Source organism: Rattus norvegicus, chromosome 10 (genome assembly GCF_021556685.1).
Source record: "Rattus norvegicus strain SHRSP/BbbUtx chromosome 10, alternate assembly SHRSP_T2T, whole genome shotgun sequence".
NCBI classification, from domain to species: Eukaryota; Metazoa; Chordata; class Mammalia; order Rodentia; family Muridae; genus Rattus; species Rattus norvegicus.
The window spans coordinates 19,724,921-19,746,437 of record NC_141543.1 but is presented as its reverse complement, the minus strand read 5'-3'; the positions used below and the strand labels follow the sequence as shown (position 1 = coordinate 19,746,437).

The 21,517-nt window shown below is 46.8% G+C and overlaps 3 protein-coding genes and 2 non-coding genes across 8 annotated transcripts; 3 read left to right on the top strand and 2 right to left on the bottom strand.

The window, feature by feature from the left end:
* The first annotated feature begins 1,681 nt into the window (after positions 1-1,681).
* On the top strand, positions 1,682-3,958 carry Ndufb10 (NADH:ubiquinone oxidoreductase subunit B10). Its single transcript, NM_001109443.1, is given in 4 exon segments — positions 1,682-1,917; positions 3,266-3,404; positions 3,524-3,663; positions 3,790-3,958. Coding segments are annotated over 4 exon segments (531 nt in total). The 5' UTR covers positions 1,682-1,769; the 3' UTR covers positions 3,894-3,958.
* Positions 3,959-4,065: 107 nt separating this feature from the next.
* Rps2 (ribosomal protein S2) lies at positions 4,066-5,942 on the bottom strand. The gene is given in 7 exon segments (NM_031838.4): positions 4,066-4,187; positions 4,393-4,484; positions 4,575-4,908; positions 5,160-5,267; positions 5,435-5,524; positions 5,604-5,783; positions 5,918-5,942. Coding segments are annotated over 6 exon segments (882 nt in total). The 5' UTR covers positions 5,781-5,783; positions 5,918-5,942; the 3' UTR covers positions 4,066-4,106.
* LOC148002784 (small nucleolar RNA SNORA64/SNORA10 family) lies at positions 4,972-5,105 on the bottom strand. The gene has a single exon (XR_015632518.1). It is a non-coding gene; the product is annotated as a small nucleolar RNA SNORA64/SNORA10 family (small nucleolar RNA).
* A 204-nt stretch (positions 5,943-6,146) lies between the features above and the next one.
* On the top strand, positions 6,147-10,572 carry Rnf151 (ring finger protein 151). 4 transcript variants are annotated; one of them, XM_087571429.1, is made up of 5 exons: positions 6,147-6,192; positions 6,428-6,559; positions 8,673-8,818; positions 9,230-9,326; positions 9,721-10,240. In XM_087571429.1, the coding sequence occupies exons 3-5, from the start codon at positions 8,760-8,762 to the stop codon at positions 10,189-10,191; spliced, it is 627 nt and encodes a 208-aa protein (XP_087427555.1). In that variant the 5' UTR covers positions 6,147-6,192; positions 6,428-6,559; positions 8,673-8,759; the 3' UTR covers positions 10,192-10,240. The 4 variants fall into 4 exon arrangements, with proteins under 4 accessions (XP_087427555.1, XP_087427556.1, XP_087427557.1 ...); XM_087571430.1 differs by lacking the exons at positions 6,147-6,192; positions 6,428-6,559 and adding an exon at positions 6,728-6,824; XM_087571431.1 differs by lacking the exons at positions 6,147-6,192; positions 6,428-6,559 and adding an exon at positions 8,225-8,319 and having other exon boundaries at positions 8,705-8,818.
* On the top strand, positions 6,232-6,359 carry Snora78 (small nucleolar RNA, H/ACA box 78). The gene has a single exon (XR_015632498.1). It is a non-coding gene; the product is annotated as a small nucleolar RNA ACA64 (small nucleolar RNA).
* Positions 10,573-21,517: the final 10,945 nt, after the last annotated feature.

Below are 21,517 nucleotides of genomic sequence, written 5' to 3'. Positions count from 1 at the left end.
AGAGGAAAGCATTTATTTGGCTTACACATCCTAATCACAGACTATCATTGAGGGAAGCCAAGGCAACACTCAAGTCAAAAACTTGAAGGGAGAAACTGAAGTAGAAGCCAGGTGGTGGTGGCACACATCTTTAATCCCAGCACTGGGGACACAGAGGCAGGTGAATGTCTGCGAGTTCCAGGACAGCCGGAGCTACCCAAAGACGCCTGTCTCGAAAAGAAAGAAGAAAAATCAGCCCAGCTAAGTATGATACAATCCTTGCCTAGTGTGCACGAAGCCCTGGCTCTAATCTTCAGCACAGCATAAACCAAGCATGGTGATACACAACCATAATCCCAACACTTGTACTTGGGACACAGCGGCAGGAATTACAGGCCAGCCTGACATACATAAGACCCTGACACAAACAAAGAAACATAAAAACATTCATACAAGAACCTGTTCTGGGAGCTGGAGAGATGGCGCAGTGGCTAAGAGCAATGACTGCTCTTCCAGAGGTCCTGAGTTCAATTCCCAGCAACCGCATGGTGGCTCACAACCATGTGTAATGAGATCTGATACCCTCTTCTGGTGTGTCTGAGGATAGTGACAGTGTGTTCATATAAAATAAATAAATAAATCTTTTAAAAAAAAAAGAACCTGTTCTGGGGACTGGGGAGATGGCTCAAAGGTTAAGAGCACCGACTGCTCTTCCGAAATTCCTGAGTTTGATTCCCAGCAACCACACGGTGGTTCACAACCATCCGTAATGGGATCTGATGCCCTCTTCTTCTGGTGTGTCTGAAGACAGCAACAAGTGCACTCACATAAATAAATAAATAAATCTTTAAAAAAAAAGATAAAATGAAGCAAAAAAAAAAGATTCTATGCTACCAAAATGATAAGATTTGTGGGTCTGACTTTGTGATCATAAACTGATGTTTATATTATACTAGATAGTGGTAAATCTCTAAAACTAATAGCTCTATTTCTTTTTTTTTTCTTTTTTTTTTTTTTCTTTTTTTCGGAGCTGGGGACCGAACCCAGAGCCTTGCGCTCGCTAGGCAAGCGCTCTACCGCTGAGCTAAATCCCCAACCCCAATAGCTCTATTTCTTAACCCATAACTCTGGCAGGAGATAACCAGCACCCAGGCTGCAAAACCAGGTTCTAAACACATACACTCAAGAGTTTGGGGAGCGCAGTCCTGGAGAGTGGGCAACTCGGGGCACAAGCTCAGGACCAGAACCACTCTTGCAGAGCAAAGCACTGTGTGCCTAGGGTAGGAAATCCTTTATGGACACGAGACAAGCCCTGCCTATTCAGAGAAGTCCCGAGGTTTACAGGGACCCACCAGCCCCCAAGGGACCTGAGCAGAGTCTAGAGCAGTTGTTGACTTATATGTACTCTTTTATTTATTTTTTTTTTCGGAGCTGGGAACCGAACCCAGGGCCTTGCCAAGCGCACTCTACCACTGAGCTAAATCCCCAACCCCGACTCTTGTGTACTCTTGCCAAGCCATGTTCACTGCATTCCCTGCTATCTTAGCTGGTAGGTCAGGGCAAAGCATTTCCGTGCACTTGGTGATGATCTCTGTCCAACTAAACCAGGTGCGCGGAAACCACAAGGGGGTGCCAGAGAGGCGAACCACAATCCCATGGTACCTCGCGGCTGCCACTACGCAGGCGCAGCTGCCGTCTTTCTGCGCAGGCGTAGAGGTCCCGCGTCCTTAGCAGGCCGAGCCGACCCAGACACAGAACGAGTGGAAGGTCCGCAGGGGTTCGCTTAAACCATGCCGGACTCTTGGGACAAGGATGTGTACCCGGAGCCCCCGCGCCGCACGCCTGCTCCCTCGCCGCAGACCTCGATCCCTAACCCCATCACCTACTTGACGAAGGCCTACGACCTCGTCGTGGACTGGCCCGTGACCCTCGTGAGAGGTACAGGGTCTAGAATTGCTCCTGCTTAGTGGAGATCCCGGTACCCCACGGATCCCACAGCCAGGTTCCGCCCCCTAGAACTGCATGCCGCTGTCCTGCACCCAGACTCCGGAGTCCAAATCTCCTTAATCCCAGTGCATCTAGGACTCTTTCTACCTTATATCCGAGAAACCCGGAGCTGTCACCCCCAGGACCTCCCATCTACCCTGCTGCACCGCGGGATGGTCCACTTCTTCCCAGGACTAACCTGTCTATAATTCTTTCTGCCTTCAGCAAAACCCCAACTAACCTTACCTCGACCCGGGCCGCCCCCTTAATCGGTGATAGTTGGAATTCGGGTGGTTGTGGTGCATGCCTTTAATCCCAGCACTAGGAAGGCGGAGGCAGGTCGATCTCTGGGTTCGAGGCCAGCCCTCAAAAATAGTGGTCGGGGGGCTGGGGATTTAGCTCAGTGGTAGAGCGCTTACCTAGGAAGCGCAAGGCCCTGGGTTCGGTCCCCAGCTCCGAAAAAAAGAACCAAAAAAAAAAAAAAAAAAAAATAGTGGTCGGGAATCTAATCCATCCGCAAGGCACTTTCCTTGGTGTACACAAGTAGCGGGTCAATAAGCCTTGTTGAAATGTACAATTTGGGGCTGGGGATTTAGCTCAGTGGTAGAGTGCTTGCCTAGCAAGCCCAAGGCCCTGGGTTCGGTCCTCAGCTCCGGGGGGAAAAAAAAAACAGAAATGTACAATTTGTAACCATCTGGCTGGTCGGGGTGGTCATTTTTGTTCTCTTTGAGCTAGTTTCACCTGTGCAAAGTGGTGTTTTGAATGGCTATGTTCTTTATCCCCGGTCCCAGAGAATGATCCACTCAACCCTTAGTCCTGTTTGCCAGAATGGTGGGCAGCATCTGGGTCATGCTAGGCTTAAGCAGTCCATTTATCCTGCATTAGGGGTGCACAGCACGCTTAGGTGGCTTTTCCTTTCCTTAGCGTTGAGGATTGTGGTTTCTTTGTGAGACAGCATCTTCAATATTATACAGGACAACATAGCAAATATCTCGTGCGCTGCTCCTTAGAGACGCTGTCACTGCCCCTGGCTTACAGATGGTCCCAAATGCATTACTGTAGTAAGGGCACATTTTTTGGTAGCATTTTAAGAATGTCTGGGACTCTCTTGCCTACTTAACTCCACCCCACCCCCACGGGGTAGGTGGGACCAATTATGTTCTCTTGTAATTGAAGGTAGTGACAACCACTGTTGCCAGCCTTTCATAAAACTGGTTCTGTAACAGCTTGGAGCCTCAGACCCTTAGCCCCAAGCTGCTTAAGCTGACGGGCCATTGAGGTCAAGGTATTCTCTTTCCAGAGTTCATTGAACAACAGCACGCCAAGAACCGAACCTACTACTACCACCGACAGTACCGTCGAGTGCCAGACATCACGGAATGCAAAGAGGGTGATGTCATCTGTATCTATGAGGCTGAGATGCAGTGGAGAAGGGACTTGTAAGTGAACAGCAGGGAACACTGGGTATCATACCCCCACACCTCCTGAGGTGGACCCAGATTCCAGGCTGAGGTAATCTATCCTTCCAAATTTTTGAGCTAGACTCCTACTCTTTCAGCAAAGTGGACCAAGAAATCATCAACATCATCCAGGAGAGACTTAAGGCTTGTCAGCAGAGGGAAGGAGAGAGTGCACTGCAGAACTGTGCCAAGGAATTGGAGCAATTCACCCAAGTGTCTAAAGCCTACCAGGACCGCTGTGAGTGACCCTTTTACCTTGTGGCTTTCCCCACCCTTTCAGCTGTATGATCAGTTTTGGGTCCTTGTTTCCTGCGTTACTAAAACCTGCCTATAACAAGCTCTCCATGGCCCATCTCTCCTCCAGACCAGGACCTGGGAGCCTACTATTCTGCCAGGAAGTGCCTGGCAAAGCAGAAGCAGAGGATGCTGGAAGAGAGAAAGGCTGCCAAGGAGACTGCTGCCGTCTAAGACACCAGACAAAGAACTCTTGTTTCATCCACTGCTGAAATAAAATGACAGGCCTGGCCATCACCTGTGTCTCTGTGTCTAAGTTGCACAGCCGCTTAGTTGGGCTCATTTTGAGCCAGCCAGAGCTATGTAGTTCCAGGTATGGGGGAGACAGACAAAAGGAAAAACACAATTAACAGACTTAATTCATTTATTTTTCTTGTATAAAAACCCTTATGTGGTAGCCACAGCTGGAGCCTGGGTCCTCTGAACAGAGACTCTGGTGTGGGTTTTCACAAGATGGTCAGTGAATTCCTAAAAAGAGAAGCAGGACATTAGTATACAACATGCCCCCAACTCAGGCAACAAAGCTTAAGGCAGCTAAACACACCACCATCTGGTTCTTTTTTTTTTTTTCCGGAGCTGGGGACCGAACCCAGGGCCTTGCGCTTCCTAGGCAAGCGCTCTACCACTGAGCTAAATCCCCAACCCCAACTCACCACCATCTGAATCAGCCTACCTGATAAGGAGACTTGGTGAACACAGTCTCTTTCCAGAGGTCAGGGGTCAGGTAGCTGTAGGTCTTGGAGATGGCATCAAAGGTGGCCTTGGCTGTGAAACAGTAAAAGAGTTGGTTTTGTCTTTTTTTTTTTTTTAAGATTAAAACAGCTGAAGAGAGGCCACAATAAATGAGCTACCTACCAAAGTTGCCCAGGGTGGCAGTGCAGCCCCTGGCTGAAGTGTAGCAGTCATCTATACCGGCCATCATCAGTAGCTTCTTGGGCACAGGAGCAGAGACAATGCCAGTGCCTCTGGGGGCAGGGATGAGACGAACCAGCACAGAGCCACAGCGGCCTGTCACCTTGCATGGCACAGTGTGGGGCTTGCCAATCTTGTTCCCCCAGTAGCCTCTCCGCACTGGGACGATCGAAAGCTTGGCCAGGATGATGGCCCCTCGGATGGCAGTGGCTACCTCCTTGGAGCACTTAACACCAAGACCAACGTGGCCATTGTAGTCCCCAATAGCGACAAAGGCCTGTGAAAAGACTTAAGTGAAATGGCTGTAGATACCTCGTGCCACCAGCACATCCCAAACAGGACCTGTGGTGCTCCTCTAAGCAAGAAAGGCCACTGTGAGGCCAATCCCAAGTACTGGAGGAACTCCTTTTCTCTCTCTCCCGGTACGAAAGTCACACGGGTAAAGCCTAGTGTAACCATGCAGAGTGAGAGAGTTAAGTACAGCCCTACTGTTCAAACGGCTCTTGCCAAGAAACGATCCTAACTAACCTTGAACCTGGTCCGCTGGCCAGCCCGAGTCTGCTTCTGCACTGGCATGATTTTCAGAACTTCATCCTTTAGAGATGCACCCAGGAAAAAGTCAATAATCTCAGACTCCTGTAAAAGAGATTTTATGGCAAATACATTAAATTCGCTCCCTACCAATGGACAAAGAAGGGTATTCCAATCCTCCTCCACCCTTGACAATAAAATGTGGCAGCACACTTAGAGCCATCTAGATATTCCCGCCCTTGAGTTGTTTATGCACGGACTCATCTTTGTACCTTAATGGGCAGGGAGAACAGGTAGATCTCCTCCAAGGACTTGATCTTCATGTCCTTAACCAGGCGGCCCAGCTTGGTGACGGGGATCCACTGAAGGAAGAGATCAGTCAAAGGGCTGCATCTCCGTGCAGAGGGTGAGCAGCCCGCTCCGCCAGCGGCCCACACCTACCTCCTTGTCTTCAGCTTTACCTCCACGAGCCCCGCGGCCTCGACCGCGGCCACGGCCTCGGCCACGACCGCGGCCCCTAAGGCCGCTGCCGAATCCTCCGCGGAAGCCGCCGCGGCCTCCTAATCCTGGGCCCCCGGGTCCTCCGGGCCCTCCCGCTGCACCGGCGTCATCCGCCATTTGCTAGTGACAAGAGAAGAAAAAGCAAATCAGTAGAACCCCAGGGTCCGCGGAGCTGCCAAAGCTGTGTCCGTCCGGATGTCCACGGATTCCCACAGCCCAGGCCGCAAGATCAGAGCCCAGTAACACAGACTCACGTGTTTTCCCGAAGAAGAAGAAGAGGGAGGCGCTGCGGAAGGGACCTTTTATAGCGAGCCAAGAGCCGCGAGATCTCGAACGTCTATACAGGGCAACTGCAGGCTGTGATTGGCTGCGTCTTGTCCCGCCTCCGCCACGGTCTACTTGCGCCTGCGCACTTCCCCTCGCCGAAGCCGCGAACGCCACCAGCCGGAAGCGCGTATATAAATACTCGCGCCGGCGCTTTGTGGTCTTCCTAGTGTCCACGAGTTCGTGCTTCCGTTTTCATGTCCAGGTAGGTCGCTCCTGATGGGCTTTGACCCAGTAAATGGGCGTTCGTTGAAAATCATCCTCGGCTTTGGCCTGTGGCCGGGGTTGAGAATCGGCGCCCAGAGCCACAGAGGCCTCAGCTCACCCCCTGCTGCCCCAGTGTGGGAGGGTGAAACCCAGGCCCCTACATTCCAGATCGCCTCGCCGCTCCCGCGGTCTGGCTTGGGGCCACAGTCCTAATCACGTCATTTATTTCACAGGTTCCACTGGATCTGAACGTTGTCGCCGCCTCCCCCGTAAGAGTGGCAGTGTTCGGGTGTCCTCTTTTCTCAAAATGAGTTAATTCCACCGGATCTGGACGTTGCCGCTGACTCTCCCGCGAGAATGACAGGGTTCGGATGTCCTCTTTTCTCAAATAAAATGTTTTAACTTAACTGTGTATTAATGTGTTGGACGGTTACCATCAGTCTAGGTGGAAAGTGCATTCTCTTTTTTCTTTTTTTTTTTTTTCGGAACTGGGGACCGAACCCAGGGCCTTGCGGTTGCTAGGCAAGCGCTCTACCACTGAGCTAAATCCCCAACCCCGGAAAGTGCATTCTCAACCGGTGTGTTAGTCTCAGCAGTCAGCATCTGGGTACCCAAGGCAGGCGGATTCTTGTGCGTTTTAATGTGCTTTGTTTTGCTTTCGTGAATGTACATCACTTGGTGTAACTGACTCCCATAAGAACGGGTTTTTCTTTTTTAAAGATTTATTATATATAAGTACACTGTAGGTGCCCTCAGACACACCAGAATAGAGCATCAGATCTCATTACAGATGGATGTGAGCCACTGTGTGGTTGCTTGGATTCCAACTCTGGACCTCTGGAAGAGCAGCCGGTGTTCTTAACCACTGAGCCATCTCTCCAACCTAAGAGCGGTTTTGAACCAGTTTTTTTTTCCACTTTTTGGTGAGACTGGGTTGTGCCTTGTACTCTAGGAATGCCCTGAATTTTAACAATCCTACTTCAGCCTTTCAAAGATTGGGGTTACACTGACTGGAGCCTGGGTGTGATTGCCTGTACTGGAGAGGCAGGCTTGCTGTACATACAGTTTAAAGCAGCCATGGTGACAGTACTGAGAGCCTGTCAGTGTGAAGGGTTAGAGGTAGCTCAGGTTAAGAAGATGTAACTCTAACTCTGGCCTCCAAGGTCACCAGCACTCAAATGCACAACTTAAACACACCTACACGTGAATACGGTTTTTTAGACAGGTGACCACCTAGGCAATAGTAAACTTGCAGGAATATGTTGGCATTTTTCCCCAGAAGGGTTCCAGTTATGACCACTGGAGTTCACCTTAGCGAACCAATAAATTCAGCTTACTGAGCAGACATGGTCTCACAACAGCCCAGCAAAGTCCCAACCCTGTCAGATTATGATCTGGAGTGGCCTTCGTGTATACTGTGGTAGCTCCCAAAATGGCCTTCACCTGAAGGAGACGCTCCTGAAACAGCTTTTCGCTGTGTAGCTCTGGCTATCCTGGAACTCACTTTAGATCAGACTGGCCTCAAAGATATGTACCTGCCTCCTCTGTTGAGATTAAAGGGGTGTACCACCACCACCATGGCCTGGCTAAAAGGAAGACTTTGAATGTCAGCAGCTCCGTTACTGTTGCCTTAGGCCTACCTTATATGCTACCAATATGGAGACCATGTAATACCTAAAGGGTGAAAAAACTATATATGCACACACCACAGCTCCATTGTCTACCCAATGCCTTTCAGTTTACAGATGAAAAACCTCTGGGATTTCCAAAGAATGGACCTCCTGCTACAGTACTTAGTTCTTGATGAAGGGATATTGGAGGAGAAGGTCAACATTTAAACTGACCACCCAGTCAGTGGGGGAGCCACTATGATCTTGCTGGCCTTGGGGAACCAGCCTCTAGAAGCCTCATTCTCTTACTTAGGCATCAGCTGTTAGATTCAACCGAGGCAACACAGTAAATCCATAGAAGGAAAAGCAAAGGGTAGGTCCCAGTGGGCTCTGGACCAGAGCTGTGATTGGCCCACGCTGGACAATGCTACTGTGATGTCAGTCCACAGGTGCTGCCAAGTGCAGTCTCCTAAGCCTTTAGTCTCAGTGGAGCTGCCGTCCAGATACAGATCATGGTGAGCCCCTGGTCTCCACCAGCTCTGAGATTTGTACTCAATTCCAGACAGATGCCCAGCCATCTAGAAATAGATTCTATCTCGCTCTGAGAATGGATGACAGTCCTTCTATGGGATAGAGAACTTTCAGGAGGCTCTTAACTAGTATATGCTAGAAACAGTCCAGCCTTTTCACGCAGGAGTTAGCAAGCCCCCACAGGCTCACCCTTGAAGCGGGTGCCGACTCTTTCTAGGCTCTCTACTTAAGTTTCTTCCTATAGCCATCCTTCCTACCAAAGATTGCTGTGTTATCTTGCTGGTATGAGTGGCAGGGGCTTGGAGCCTTGGCCTTAACACTGACCTGGCCTTTGCAGAGTGGTGGGTACGATCTCAACCTCTTTGCCAGCCCTCCTGACTGCAACTTCCTGTGTTCCGTCTGCCATGGGGTTCTCAAGAGGCCAATGAGGTTGCCATGCAGTCACATCTTCTGCAAAAAGTGCATCTTCCAGTGGCTAGCCAGGTGTGTTGGGAATACAGGCGGGTGGGGGTGAGGCTGGGGGTCAGTTCCTGTGGCTAAGAATGGAAGAGTTTGCCAAAAGCTGGGTTCCAGTGACTATAAGACTCAACTATAAAATCTAGGACACGGGGCTGGGGATTTAGCTCAGTGGTAGAGCGCTTACCTAGGAAGCGCAAGGCCCTGGGTTCGGTCCCCAGCTCCAAAAAAAAAAAGAACCAAAAAAAAAAAATCTAGGATACTAAGCATGTGTGTGCCCTCGCTCCGTGTGTCTCAAGTCCTAGCCTCAGCTTGGGAAGGAAAAACCTCACTGTAAAGCCCACGGTATATGCCTCCAGACAGAAAGGAGGTACTAGCTGGGTTATCCCATGAAGGCAAGCATATGACTTCCAACATCATATTCATGCACCCTTCTAGACAAAACACCTGTCCATGCTGTAGAAAAGAGGTGAAAAGGAGAAAGATGGTTCAAGTGAATAAACTCCGAAAAACCATTGGCCGCCTACAAGTCAAGGTAGCTCTGAGCATCCACTCTCGTCCTCCTGAGGGATTGGGGGGTGGGGGTGGGGGGGTGGCAGGGACAGAGCCAGGAGACGTGAAAAGAGCCAAGAATAGCCCAAAGGTCATAGACATGGCAGAACAGACTGAATCATGGGTCTACCGCTTGCTGTGTGTGGGTCCCTTAGAATTTCAGGTGTAACTGGGGATTGTGAGTCTCAGGGATGAAGGGCCACTACTCTTCAGCCCTCTAACTTTATAAAGAAGCAGCTTGGAATCAGAAAAGCTTAGGAGGCTCCAGAGTTCACTTGTTTTGCAGTCTGTGGGTTATAGATTAGGGATTACCTGGGAGCGCCAGCCAGCCAGCACCGACTAATTTAATACATACCGAGCTTTCTCATACGCCCTAGTGCAAGAACGCTGCAGCTGGCTGCTTGGTGACATGTCCTCTGGCTCATCGCAAGGGCCATCAGGACTCATGCCCCTTCGAGCTGATGGCCTGCCCAAATGAGGGTTGCACTGCGCAGGTTCTGCGTGGGGTCCTGGATGAACACCGCCAGCACTGCCAGCAGAACGGACAGCAGCGCTGCCCCTTAGGCTGTGGAGCCACCCTGGCTGCCTTGGAGGGTGAGCAACACAACTGCTACCGTGAGCTACGTGACGCTTGGGTCCAACGCCATGAGCGTAACCGGACCCTGCTGCTGAACCTGCTGGGGCGTGTACGCCGGGTGTACCGCACCACCAACCTCATCCGCCGACAGCTGGCCCAGCTGAGCAACTTCCTGGAGGATGATACCCTGCTCCTGAATGCCCGGGTGCAAGAGACTGAGGTTGCCCCGGAGCCTGAGATGTGGGGTGCGCAGGGCCAAGGTGTCTTATAGAGGAATTAAATAAACGCTGAGCCCAGGCCTGGCCCACCTCAGACCTCAAGTCCTCTGTGCCTTCTGTCTATGTGCTCTGTAGTCCTTATCCCCTCTGCAAACCTTCCATAGCAGATACTGCCCTTTCTCCCTTAGATTGTTCTCCCAGACTTTTTTTTTTCTTTGCCCACTGAGACAAGTTTTCTCTGTAGCCCTGGCTGTGTGCCCCCACCTTCTCCCAGACACCGTTCTTTCCCTAATTGGATCAACCACGGAGTAGTTTCACTGCTACAAAGCTGTTCCTTTTTTCATTATTAACCTCTTCTCTTCATGGCTTTTCTGCACCTTCCTACCTGGTAATACAAATGACTCAAAACCCTAAACTAAGAATAGAAGTCAGAGAAATCTGTGTTCTCTTACTTAGTCTCCTCTGCATTCCCCATAGCCAGCCAACCAGCTCTCAGCCTAAAGCACCATGCCCAGAAAACCACAGGTCTCCAGCTTTGCAACTTCAATAGCTCAGGTGTTGACTTCTCAGTGAAACAGCTTTACTACCTAGCTTAAAATGGCAGCTCCTACCCTATGCCGTCCCCTGCTAAATCTGCATGGACACGTACGTATTTAAGTACTGTGAATTTTCTCTCCTCCCTGGAAACCCTACTTGGTTCACTGAAAAATGAGCTTTGTAAGTGCAAGCGTTTTAAGCCGGGGAATAGTGCTGCATGCCTTTAGTTCCAGAACTCTGGAGACAGAGGCAGACAGCTGTCTGTGAGTTCAAGGCCTACCTGGTCCACGCACCAAATTCCAGGATAGCTGGGGCTATATAGACTGTCTCAATAAAACAAAAGGTTGTGGGGAGGTTAGAGAGATGGCTTAGATTAAAATCACTGACTGCTTTAAAAGAGGACCCAGTTTTTTTTTTATTGCCTCACCCACATGGTGCCTAACAACTGTCTGTTACTCTAGTTCTATGGGATCTGATGCCCTCTTATCGCTTCTGAGGCCAGCAGGCACACGTGGTACCCATACATATATACAAAACAATAAAAGATGGCTGTTTTCTTCCCCGGTGTCATCCAAGTGTCCAAAGCAATGTCTCATACGCAGAAGGTGTATATTCATTCAATAGATAGTCTTTTGTTTTTTAAGACAAGGTCTCATTATACTCCTCTGGGGGCCTGGAACTCTCTATATAGACCAGGCTATCCTTCCAATTCAGAGATACACCCACTTCTGCTTCCCGAGTGCTTGGATTGAAGGCATGCCTTATCATACCGAACCTTATTAACTCTTTAACAAACTCAGGGATCTATGGCCCCAACTATATTGGGTCACTTATATTCAATAAACCTATTTAAAAAGCTAAATGTGGAAAGCAGAAAATAGTCAATATTGTAGCTATTTGTAAAATGTTTTGTTAATTCTTTCTTTCCTATTGTTATAGCTACTTTGTAGGTTCTTTGTGAGTTTTTTTTTTCTCCCAACAATATCTTCTCTGGCTCAGCTCAGCTTCTCCTGACTCAACTGTCCAGTCTGCTCAGTCTGCTGGCCCAGTTCACTTGCAACTCATGTTCACACTGCTCAATCTCGTCTCCAACCCTACACAGTCTTCTTTTCCTCCTGCATCAACTGTCTTCTCTGTCCCACTATCCCCTCTCCTACGACTGAGACTCTAACTCCTTACTCTCTCCCCTCCAACTTTCAGTCTCCGCTGGGTTTTTTTTTTAAGATTTATTCATGGGGGTTGGGGATTTAGCTCAGTGGTAGAGCGCTTGCCTAGCAAGCGCAAGGCCCTGGATTTGGTCCCCAGCTCCGGAAAAAAAAAAAAAAGATTTATTCATTTATTATATATTAGTACACTGTAGCTGTCTTCAGATACACCAGAAGAGGGCATCAGATCTCTTTACAGATGGTTGTGAGCCACCATGTGGTTGCTGGGAATTGAACTCAGGACCTCTGGAAGAGCAGTCGGGTGCGCTTAACCGCTGAGCCATCTCTCCAGCCCTCTGCTGGTTTTTTTTTTTCATTTTTTTTTTTTCTGGAGCTGGGGATCAAACCCAGGGCCTTGCGTTTGCTAGGCAAGTGCTCTACCACTGAGCTAAATCCCCACCCCACCTTTGCTGGTTTTTATATCCTCCTATTCCCAGAAGTCCAAGAGACAGCTGTTAATAAAGAGCATGGGGTCATTTAAAGGGCCAGACACAAAATATTTCATACCACACTCCCCCAACCCCTCATTTGTTGTAGCTACTAATTATACAGTTTTGAAGCTGCCTCTCAATTCTTTTCAATGTCTTTCCCAGAGTCCTCAGGGGTCTGATGGGACCTTTCTGTTGGTCTCTCAGGAGCATATCCACAACTGAGATAAGAACCTAGCAGTGAAGCTTCGCCTTGCCTTCCTGGGTACTGCTTTTTGACACTTTTTTACTCCTGGACTGTTTTGTCTTCTAGTATCTTGTGTTTTGGAGTCTCAATCTCTGTCACCAGCTCTGTGAAACTTCAGCTTGTAGTCCGGCCTTGAGCTTGCAGGATGTGGTATTCAGCATAGCCTGTTTTTGTGCGTTTTCATTTTTTTTAAAGATTTATTCATTTATTGTATGTACACTGTAGCTGTCTTCAGACACACCAGAAGAGGGCATTGGATCTCTTTACAGAAGGTTGTGAGCCACTATGTGGTTGCTGGGATTTGAACTCAGGACCTCTGGAAGAGCAGTCGGCACTCTTAACTGCTGAACCATCTCTCCAGCCCAGCATAGCCTGTTTTTTGTTTTTTGTTTTTTGTTTGTTTGTTTTTTTTTGTTTTGTTTTGTTTCTTTTGTTTTGTTTTCCCCTGGAGCTGGGGACCAAACGGAGCTGGGGACCGAACGGAGCTGGGGACCGAACCCAGGGCCTTGTGCTTGCTAGGCAAGCGCTCTCCCACTGAGCTAAATCCCCAACCCCCAGCATAGCCTCTTTTAAACCTACCCATAGGCCTATTGTTGCCCTGCATTGTGGATGGCTCTGTATTGCAGGAGACCAAAGGCTTGCTCATAGCCTGTTAGTGGTTAAGTGTTGAATGTTCCTTGTTCATGCTCTCTTGGCTGGCAGGGGAAGGCGGTGATTGGTTAGGCTCTCTCTCGACTTTGTTCTTTTTGGGTCAGCGTCCAAAGTTTTCAGAAGACCTTTGGGCAACTCTGAACTTTATCAGTTTTGATGGAATCCACTTTTGATCTCCTTTGGAAATATAAACAAATCCACACACCCAAGGCAACACATTCACTGACTTCCAATCTGATGTCAACACAGCCTTATCGTCTATAGACCGATTAAACTTCACGGTTTTTTTTTTTTTTTCTATAACGGTGTGTCTCAGTCACCATTTCTTTGTGGGTTGATGTCTATATGCAGGTGAGGGCTGGCACCAGTTAGGTCAAGGCCATGACTGGACAGTAAAAAAAAAAAATAAGATGGGGACAAAGTATAAGGTGGGAGAGTCAGAAGGAGGAGAATTAAGATAGAGATGGAGAAAGATAGCCCAGATCTGGGTGGGCTTGAATTGCCAAGGTATCTGGGATGGATTTCTGTAGACAAATTTATCTTATCTAGGTGGGCAGTTTATATCCTTATCAATTGATTGTAAGTTTATTGTGTGGATGTATTGTGGATTGAGAATTTAACATATAAATCTGATTGTTGGGCTACAGATTGATGAGTTTTGATTTTAAAGGGTTGTTGGGAGTTTATACCATAACTATTAGGGCGTGGATGTTTGGGAATGTGAACAGAGTCCACAGTAAGAGAGCCTGGAGCTAGGCGGTCTCTGTATGAAACTAGCGTGGCAGCAACCCACCTGGATCAGACGGTACTTTGGGGGCAATGTGAAGCCGCTGAGATACATTAGGCCTAGTTCCAATGGCCCACTGGAGCCAGGATATGCATAGGAACTGTTCCGCCCTTTTTTAATTTTTACCGCAACATTTCTTTCTCATTAATGTTCAGAAAATTTAAAGTTAACAGAGCACTGCTTAGTTTACTTCTGAGGGGGGGGGGTCTTTATTCTTCCCTTTAAAAAAAAAAAAAAGATTTCTTTTCTCTCTCTTTTTTTTTTTTTTTTTTTTTCAGAGGTGGGGACCGAACCCAGGGCCTTGCGCTTGCTAGGCAAGCGCTCTACCACTGAGCTAAATCCCCAACCCCAAATCTTTTTTTTTTCTTTTTGTTTTTCTTTTTTTTAGGAGCTGGGGACTGAACCCAGGGCCTTGCGCTTGCTAGGCAAGCGCTCTACCACTGAGCTAAATCCCCAACCCCAAATCTTTACTTTTAACGTGGCGTTCTTAATGAAATTTTGAGACTTCTAACATATTTCCTATTAATAATTGGTTAGTTACTTCACTTCCTGTGCTAATGGCCCTGGCAAGCCTGCATTAGACTGAATATGGGTGATATATAATGGATAATTTCTGTTTCAAACTGTATGTTACAGCTGTATAAATAATGGTGCAAATTGTGAATTATCAGGAATAAACTCAGCAGTTTCTCTATGCAAAACTACCCTTTCTATATATTGAGGGTCATCAAATAAGAGGTTCGGGAAAATCTAATAGAACCATAAGAATTGCATATAACTCTGACTTGAACTGAAGTATATGGGCTTTGAGTTACCTTGCTTTTTTTTTTCTGACTTATAACCGGCCATTCCCAGTATAAAATGTAGGCACTTCAGGTGTTATTGGCATTCCTTTTAGTATGTGTGGGAGAATCCAATTAGTTCAATTAGTGAAGATTGGCAAAGAGCTTGCAGCAACCATTCGGGAGAAATCAACAGCAAACATCCCCAAAGCAAGCAATTCCTCAGTGTGGCCACATGGGGAATAGAAACAAAAAGTCCAGTAGATCCCCAAGGTGGTCCGAAGGGTCCTGGAGCCAGACCAAAATGTAAATAGAGGGGCAAGGATATGCAAATCTATTCAGTATCAGTCAAGGTTTTATGGACTGGATGACTCAGCATTATTTATGGACTGGATGACTCAGCATTATTTATGGACTGGATGACTCAGCATTATTTATGGACTGGATGACTCAGCATTATTTATGGACTGGATGACTCAGCATTAAAGAGCAGTGGCTGACACTTGGAAGGCAAAGGTAGGTGGATCTCTGTGGGGTTCAAGGCCAGCCTAGTCTACAAAGCAAGTTCCAAGACGGCTGTTACACCGAGAAACCTGTTTTGAAAAACAACCAACAAAACAAAACAGAGCTCTGGCTGATCTAGAGGACCTGGATTTGATTCCCAGGACCGACATGGCTGTTAATGACGTGTAATTCTATTCCCAGGGAACTCTGCTTTCTTCTGGCTTCTGTGGGCACTGCATACATGTGGTACACAGACATAGATGCAGATAAGACATAACACTATACACATAAAAGTAAAAGGTATCCTTTAAAAAGTGTGGTCCCGGGGCTGGGGATTTAGCTCAGTGGTAGAGCGCTTGCCTAGGAAGCGCAAGGCCCTGGGTTCGGTCCCCAGCTCCGAAAAAAAGAACCACAAAAAAAAAAAAAAAAAAAAAAAAAGGTGTGGTCCCTCCAATTATTGACCCCTCGTTATGTGGGCTTTAGTATCCTCCTATAAAGTGGTCTAACAAGTTTTTTATTTAAAGATTTTTTGATTGATTGATTGTATGTGAATACATTGTCATTGTCTTCAGACACACCAGAAGAGGGCATCAGATCCCATTACTGATGGTTGTGACCACCATGTGGTTGCTGGGAATTGAACTCAGGACCTCTGGGAGAGCAGTCAGTGCTCTTAACCACTGAGCCATCTCTCCAGCCCCTGACAGGGTTTTTTTTATTTTTTTTTTATTTTTTTTTTATATTTTTTTTTATTTTTTTTTTATTTTTTTTATTTTTTTAAATTTTTTTTTATTTTTTTATTTTTTTTTATTTTTTTTATTTTTTTATTTTTTTATTATTTTTTACCTGACAGGGTTTTAGAATTATAAAATCCCTTTCCAGAAGACAAGCCCCTCCTTTGGAGGCAGGGTTTCTATGCAGACCTGGCTATCCTAGAACTCACTATGTGAACCAGGCTGGTCTTGAACTCACCCAACCATCCTCCCTCTTCTAAGAGATTAGAGGCTGAGATTAGAGGCATGTACCACCATGCCTGGCCACATGTATCATTTAGATTTAGTTCATGTGTACGAATGTTTTACCTTACATGTTTAGATGTGAACCACATGCATTACTCCTGCTGTAAGAAGTCAAAAGAGAGCACTGGCTACCCTGGAAATGGGGTTATGGATGGTTGCAGGTCGCCGTGTGAATACTGGGAATTGAACCCAGGTCCTCTTCAAGAAAGACACACTAAACCGCTAAGCCATCTCTCAGCCACTACAAGTATCTTTTTAGAATATCTTCATTTCTGTGAGTGACTAGGAGTTAGAAAAGATTCCCTGGTGTGCAGAAAGAAGGAGGGGCATGACTAGGTAGTGAGGATTGTATTAGTCAGGGTTTTCTTAGAATATATGCATAATTTATTTATTAGAACAGCACACAGACTGTATTCAAGCTGGTACAACAATGGCTGACTATTACTGGGAGGCCCAAGAACTCAGTAGTACAGGAGGCTGGGTGCGTCAGCTGGTTTTCAGTATATATCAAAATCCTGAAAACGTAGGCCAATGAGCAAGCTTCGTTCACGTCCTTTAATATTAGGCTGTCAGCACATGGTGACCCAGATTAAAGGTGGATCTTCCCACCTCAAAATATTTGGATTAAAAAAAAAAAATCTCGGGGCTGGGGATTTAGCCCAGTGGTAGAGCGCTTACCTAGGAAGCGCAAGGCCCTGGGTTCGGTCCCCAGCTCCGAAAAAAAACCAAAAAAAAAAAAAAAAAAAAAAAAAAAAATCTCACAACAATGCCAAGCAACCAGAGCTTCCAGGGACTAAGTCACTACCTAAAGACTATACATGGACTGACCCTGGACTCTGACCTCATAGGTAGCAATGAATATCCTAGTAAGAGCACCAGTGGAAGGGGAAGCCCTGGGTCCTGCTAAGACTGAACCCCCAGTGAACTAGATTGTTGTGGGGAGGGCGGCAATGGGGGGAGGATGGGGAGGGGAACACCGATAGGAAAGGGGAGGGGGAGGTGGATATTTGCCCGGAAACCGGGAAAGGGAATAACACTCGAAATGTATATAAGAAATACTCAAGTTAATAAAAAAAAAAAAAAAAAAAAAAAAAACAAACTCAAAAGGATGGCTCAGTGGTTAAGAGCACCGACTGCTCTTCCAGAGGTCCTGGTGCCCTCTTCTGGTGTGTCTGAAGACAGCTACAGTGTACTTATATATAATAAATGAATAAATAAATCAATCTTTAAAAAAAAACTCAAGGGGTTGGGGATTTAGCTCAGTGGTAGAGCGCTTGCCTAGGAAGCGCAAGGCCCTGGGTTCAATCCCCAGCTCCGAAAAAAAGAACCAAAAAAAAAAAAAACTCAAAAGATCCAAATTAAAAGTGGGCATTTCCAGGGTTGGGGATTTAGCTCAGTAGTAGAGCGCTTGCCTAACAAGCACAAGACCCTGGGTTCGGTCCCCAGCTCTGAAAAAAAAAGAAAAGAAAAAAAAAAGTGGGCATTCCCACTTCAAATGATCTTAAGAAAAAGTCCTGAATAGGTGTGCCTGGCCACTTTGGGGTTTGTTTGTTTGTTTTAGTTAATTCCAGAAGTAGTCAAGTTGACAATCAAGAATAGCCATGACAAGGACAGTGAACTTCCAAGATGTCTGGCTTCTTCCTCACCCTCCTGACCTGAGACAAACGCCTGGCAGTTTAAAATAAAGGCCTTGTGAACCTTTTGGGTTTTTTTTTCCCCAGACAGCATCTCTCTGTGTATCCCTGGCTGCCCTGGACCTCACTCCGTAGATCAGGCTGGCCTTGAACTCAGAGATCTGCCTGCCTCTGCCTCCAGAGTGTTGGGGTCAAAGGCGAGCACCACCACTGCCCAGATCAGCTTCACTTTGTAAAATTTCATTTCTAACTGTGCCACTACCTCCAGGTTCGGCCTTGTGGACTGTTTCTCCTGCCAGTTGGGCCCCTGATAAAGGACTGGCTCAGCAAGTGTTGTGTTTACACAACAGTGGTGGGCCAATCAGCCATTCTGTTTTTCCTCAAAGTAACCAGCTCTAAATTAGGGGGCGGAAGACCTTTCGAAAAGTTTCAAAACTCCTGGCTCTCAAGGAGAAGCTGGGCCTTGTCTTTCTGCGTGCCACTTCTGCATCGTGGAGGGCCTTTATGCCTGCAGTGTGTATGATTTCTCACCCTTAATAAGAACCTTTCTTCAGGGGTTGGGGATTTAGCTCAATGGTAGAGCCCTTGCCTAGCAAGTGCAAGGCCCTGGGTTCCGTCCCTAGCTCTGAAAAAAAAAGAAAAAAAAAAAAAAAAACCTTTCTTCAGCTGCATATTCTGTCTGGTCCTGTTTGCCTTCTATGAGAGCTCTCTCTCTGCTGCCACCTGTTACACTTGAGTTTCTTGTCCCTGCCCTTTAGTTCTTTTATTGGCTGGAAAAAAAAAATGAGTCTGATCCAAACCCCCTAGATGGTGACATCTTCTAGGACTGTTACATATTGGCTATACCTGCTAAGGGGCAAATGTAACCATTTCCAAAAGCATTTAATAAAAGAAAATTGTTTATTTGGGACGGGTTTTCACTACAGAGCCTTGGTTGACTTGATATGCATTAAATAGACCAAGTCAGTCTTGAATTCAGAGATCTGTTTGGCTCTGCCTCCTGAATACTAGGATTAAAGACATTTCCAACCATGTCCAGGCCAAAAGCACTTTAAAAATTCACCTTAGGGCTGGAGAGATGGCTCATCGGTCAAGAGCACCCGACTGCTCTTCCAGAGGTCATGAGTTCAATTCCCAGCAACCACATGGTGGCTCACAACCATCTGTAAAGAGATCCGATGCCCTCTTCTGGTGTATCTGAAGACAGCAACAGTGTACTTATATATAATAAATGAATAAATCTTTTTAAAAAAAAATTCACCTTAAAGGGCTGAAGAGATGGTCCAGTGGTTAAGAGCACTAAATGATGTTCCAGAGATCCTGAGTTCAAATCCCGTGGCTTACAACCATCTGAAATGAGATCTGATGCCCTCTTCAGGTGTGTCTGAAGACTAGCTACAGTATACTCACATATATACAAAAATAAATCTTTAAAAAAAAAAAAAGATCAGGGGCTGGGGATTTAGCTCAGTGGTAGAGCGCTTACCTAGGAAGCGCAAGGCCCTGGGTTCGGTCCCCAGCTCCGAAAAAAAGAACCAAAAAAAAAAAAAAAAATCAAAGGCCTGGAAGCAGGGTGGTGGTGGCACATGCCTTTAATTCCAGCACTCATGATTCAGAGGCAGGGGGATCTCTGTGAGTATTAAAGCCAGAGCTAGATGGTTTCAAGCCAACCAGGGCTACATGTTGCTTGTTTTCAGAAACACACACACACACACACACACACACACACACACACAAACTTGTCCAGAGAGATGTCTCACTGAGTAAATGCTGCCTTTTTTTTAAGATTTATTCATTTATTATATTTATATATATATACATATATATATATATAAAATATTATTGTAGCTGTCTTCAGATACACCAGAAGAGGGCATCAGATCTTTTTACAGATGGTTGTGAGCCACCATGTGGTTGCTGGGAATGGAACTCAGGACCTCTGGAAGAGCAGTCAGTGCTCTTAACCACGGAGCCATCTCTCCAGCCCCACTCCCATGTCTTCTATACACATGCTATGTAGAGCAGGCAGATGTGTGGCACACACATATACACTAATGATAACTTGAGGGTATCTGAGAGGCTGAAACAAAGAGCTTGAACCCGGAGCCAGCCTAGACTATCACACAGTTCCAGACCAGACTAAAAGAGCTGAATACGTAACCAGGCTCTTCCTTACTCATTTTTTTTCTGAGACAGGTATTTTTCTGTGTGGCCTTGGCTGTGTTGAAACTCACGCTGGCCTTGAACTCAGAGATCCACCTGCCCCTGCTTACCCAGTGTTAAGTAATTTTCTTTTAAAGATTTATTCCGTTATCCAGTGTTCTGCCTGCATATATGCCTGCAGGCCAGAAGAGGGCACCAGATCCCATTAAAGATGAAGGTGAGCCACTATGCGGTTGCTGAAAATTGAACTCAGAACCTCTGGAACACAAAGCCTTTTTTTTTTTTTTAAAGATTTATTTATTTATTTTATGTATATGAATACACTGTTGATGTCTTCAGACACACCAGAAGAAGGCATTGGATTCCCATTACAGATGGTTGTGAGCCACCATGTGGTTGCTGGGAATTGAACTCAGAATCTCTGGAAGAGCAGTTAGTGTTCTTAACTGCTGAGCCATCTTTCCAGTCCGCAAGTAAAAACAGATGTATTATTTATTTTATGTATATAAGTGCTCTATCTGCATGCACCCCTGCCTGCCAGAAGAGGGCATCAAACCCCATTACAGATGGTTGCCAGCCACCATGTAGTTGCTGGGAATTGAACTCAGGACCTTTGGAAGAGCAGTTAGTGTTTTTTTTTTCGGAGCTGGGGACCGAACCCAGGGCCTTGCGCTTGCTAGGCAAGCGCTCTACCACTGAGCCAAATCCCCAACCCCACAGTAAGTGTTTTTAACCGCAGAGCCATCTCTTCAGCCTCTGCAAATTAAGTTTTAAATAAAAGAAAACAAGCCAGATGGGCACACCTTTAATTCCACCAGTCCTGAAGTAGAAGTAAGCGGATCTGAGTTTGAGGCCAGCCTCGTCTACAGAACGAGTTCCAGGGCAGCCAGGACTACACAGAGAATCTGTGTTTTGTATAAAAAAAGAAGAAAGGGGGTTGGGGATTTAGCTCAGTGGTAGAGTGCTTGCCTAGCAAGCGCAAGGCCCTGGGTTCGGTCCCCAGCTCCGAAAAAAAGAAAAGAAAACAAAAAGAAAAGAAAGAAAGGCGGAGGAGGAAGAGGAAGAGGAGGAAGGGATTGGAGGAGGAAGAGAGGGAGGCAGAGGGAGATGGGAGGGGGAGTGAGAAAGAAAGAGGGAGAGAGAGGGGCAGAGAGGCAAAAGGTCTGGGCAAGGTCAAAGAGGCACGTGAAAGGAGGAAGGGAAGCTTTCACTGCAGTGACACCAATCTGTTCTTTTTTTTTTTTTTTTTTTCCCGGGAGGTGGGGACCGAACCCAGGGCCTTGCGCTTCCTAGGCAAACGCTCTACCACTGAGCTAAATCCCCAACCCCCCCAATCTGTTCTTCTAAAAGGCATCTTGTCTCGCAAAGCCCCAAAAATAAAGAAAGGGGAGAGAGAGAGAGAGAGAGAGAGAGAGAGAGAGA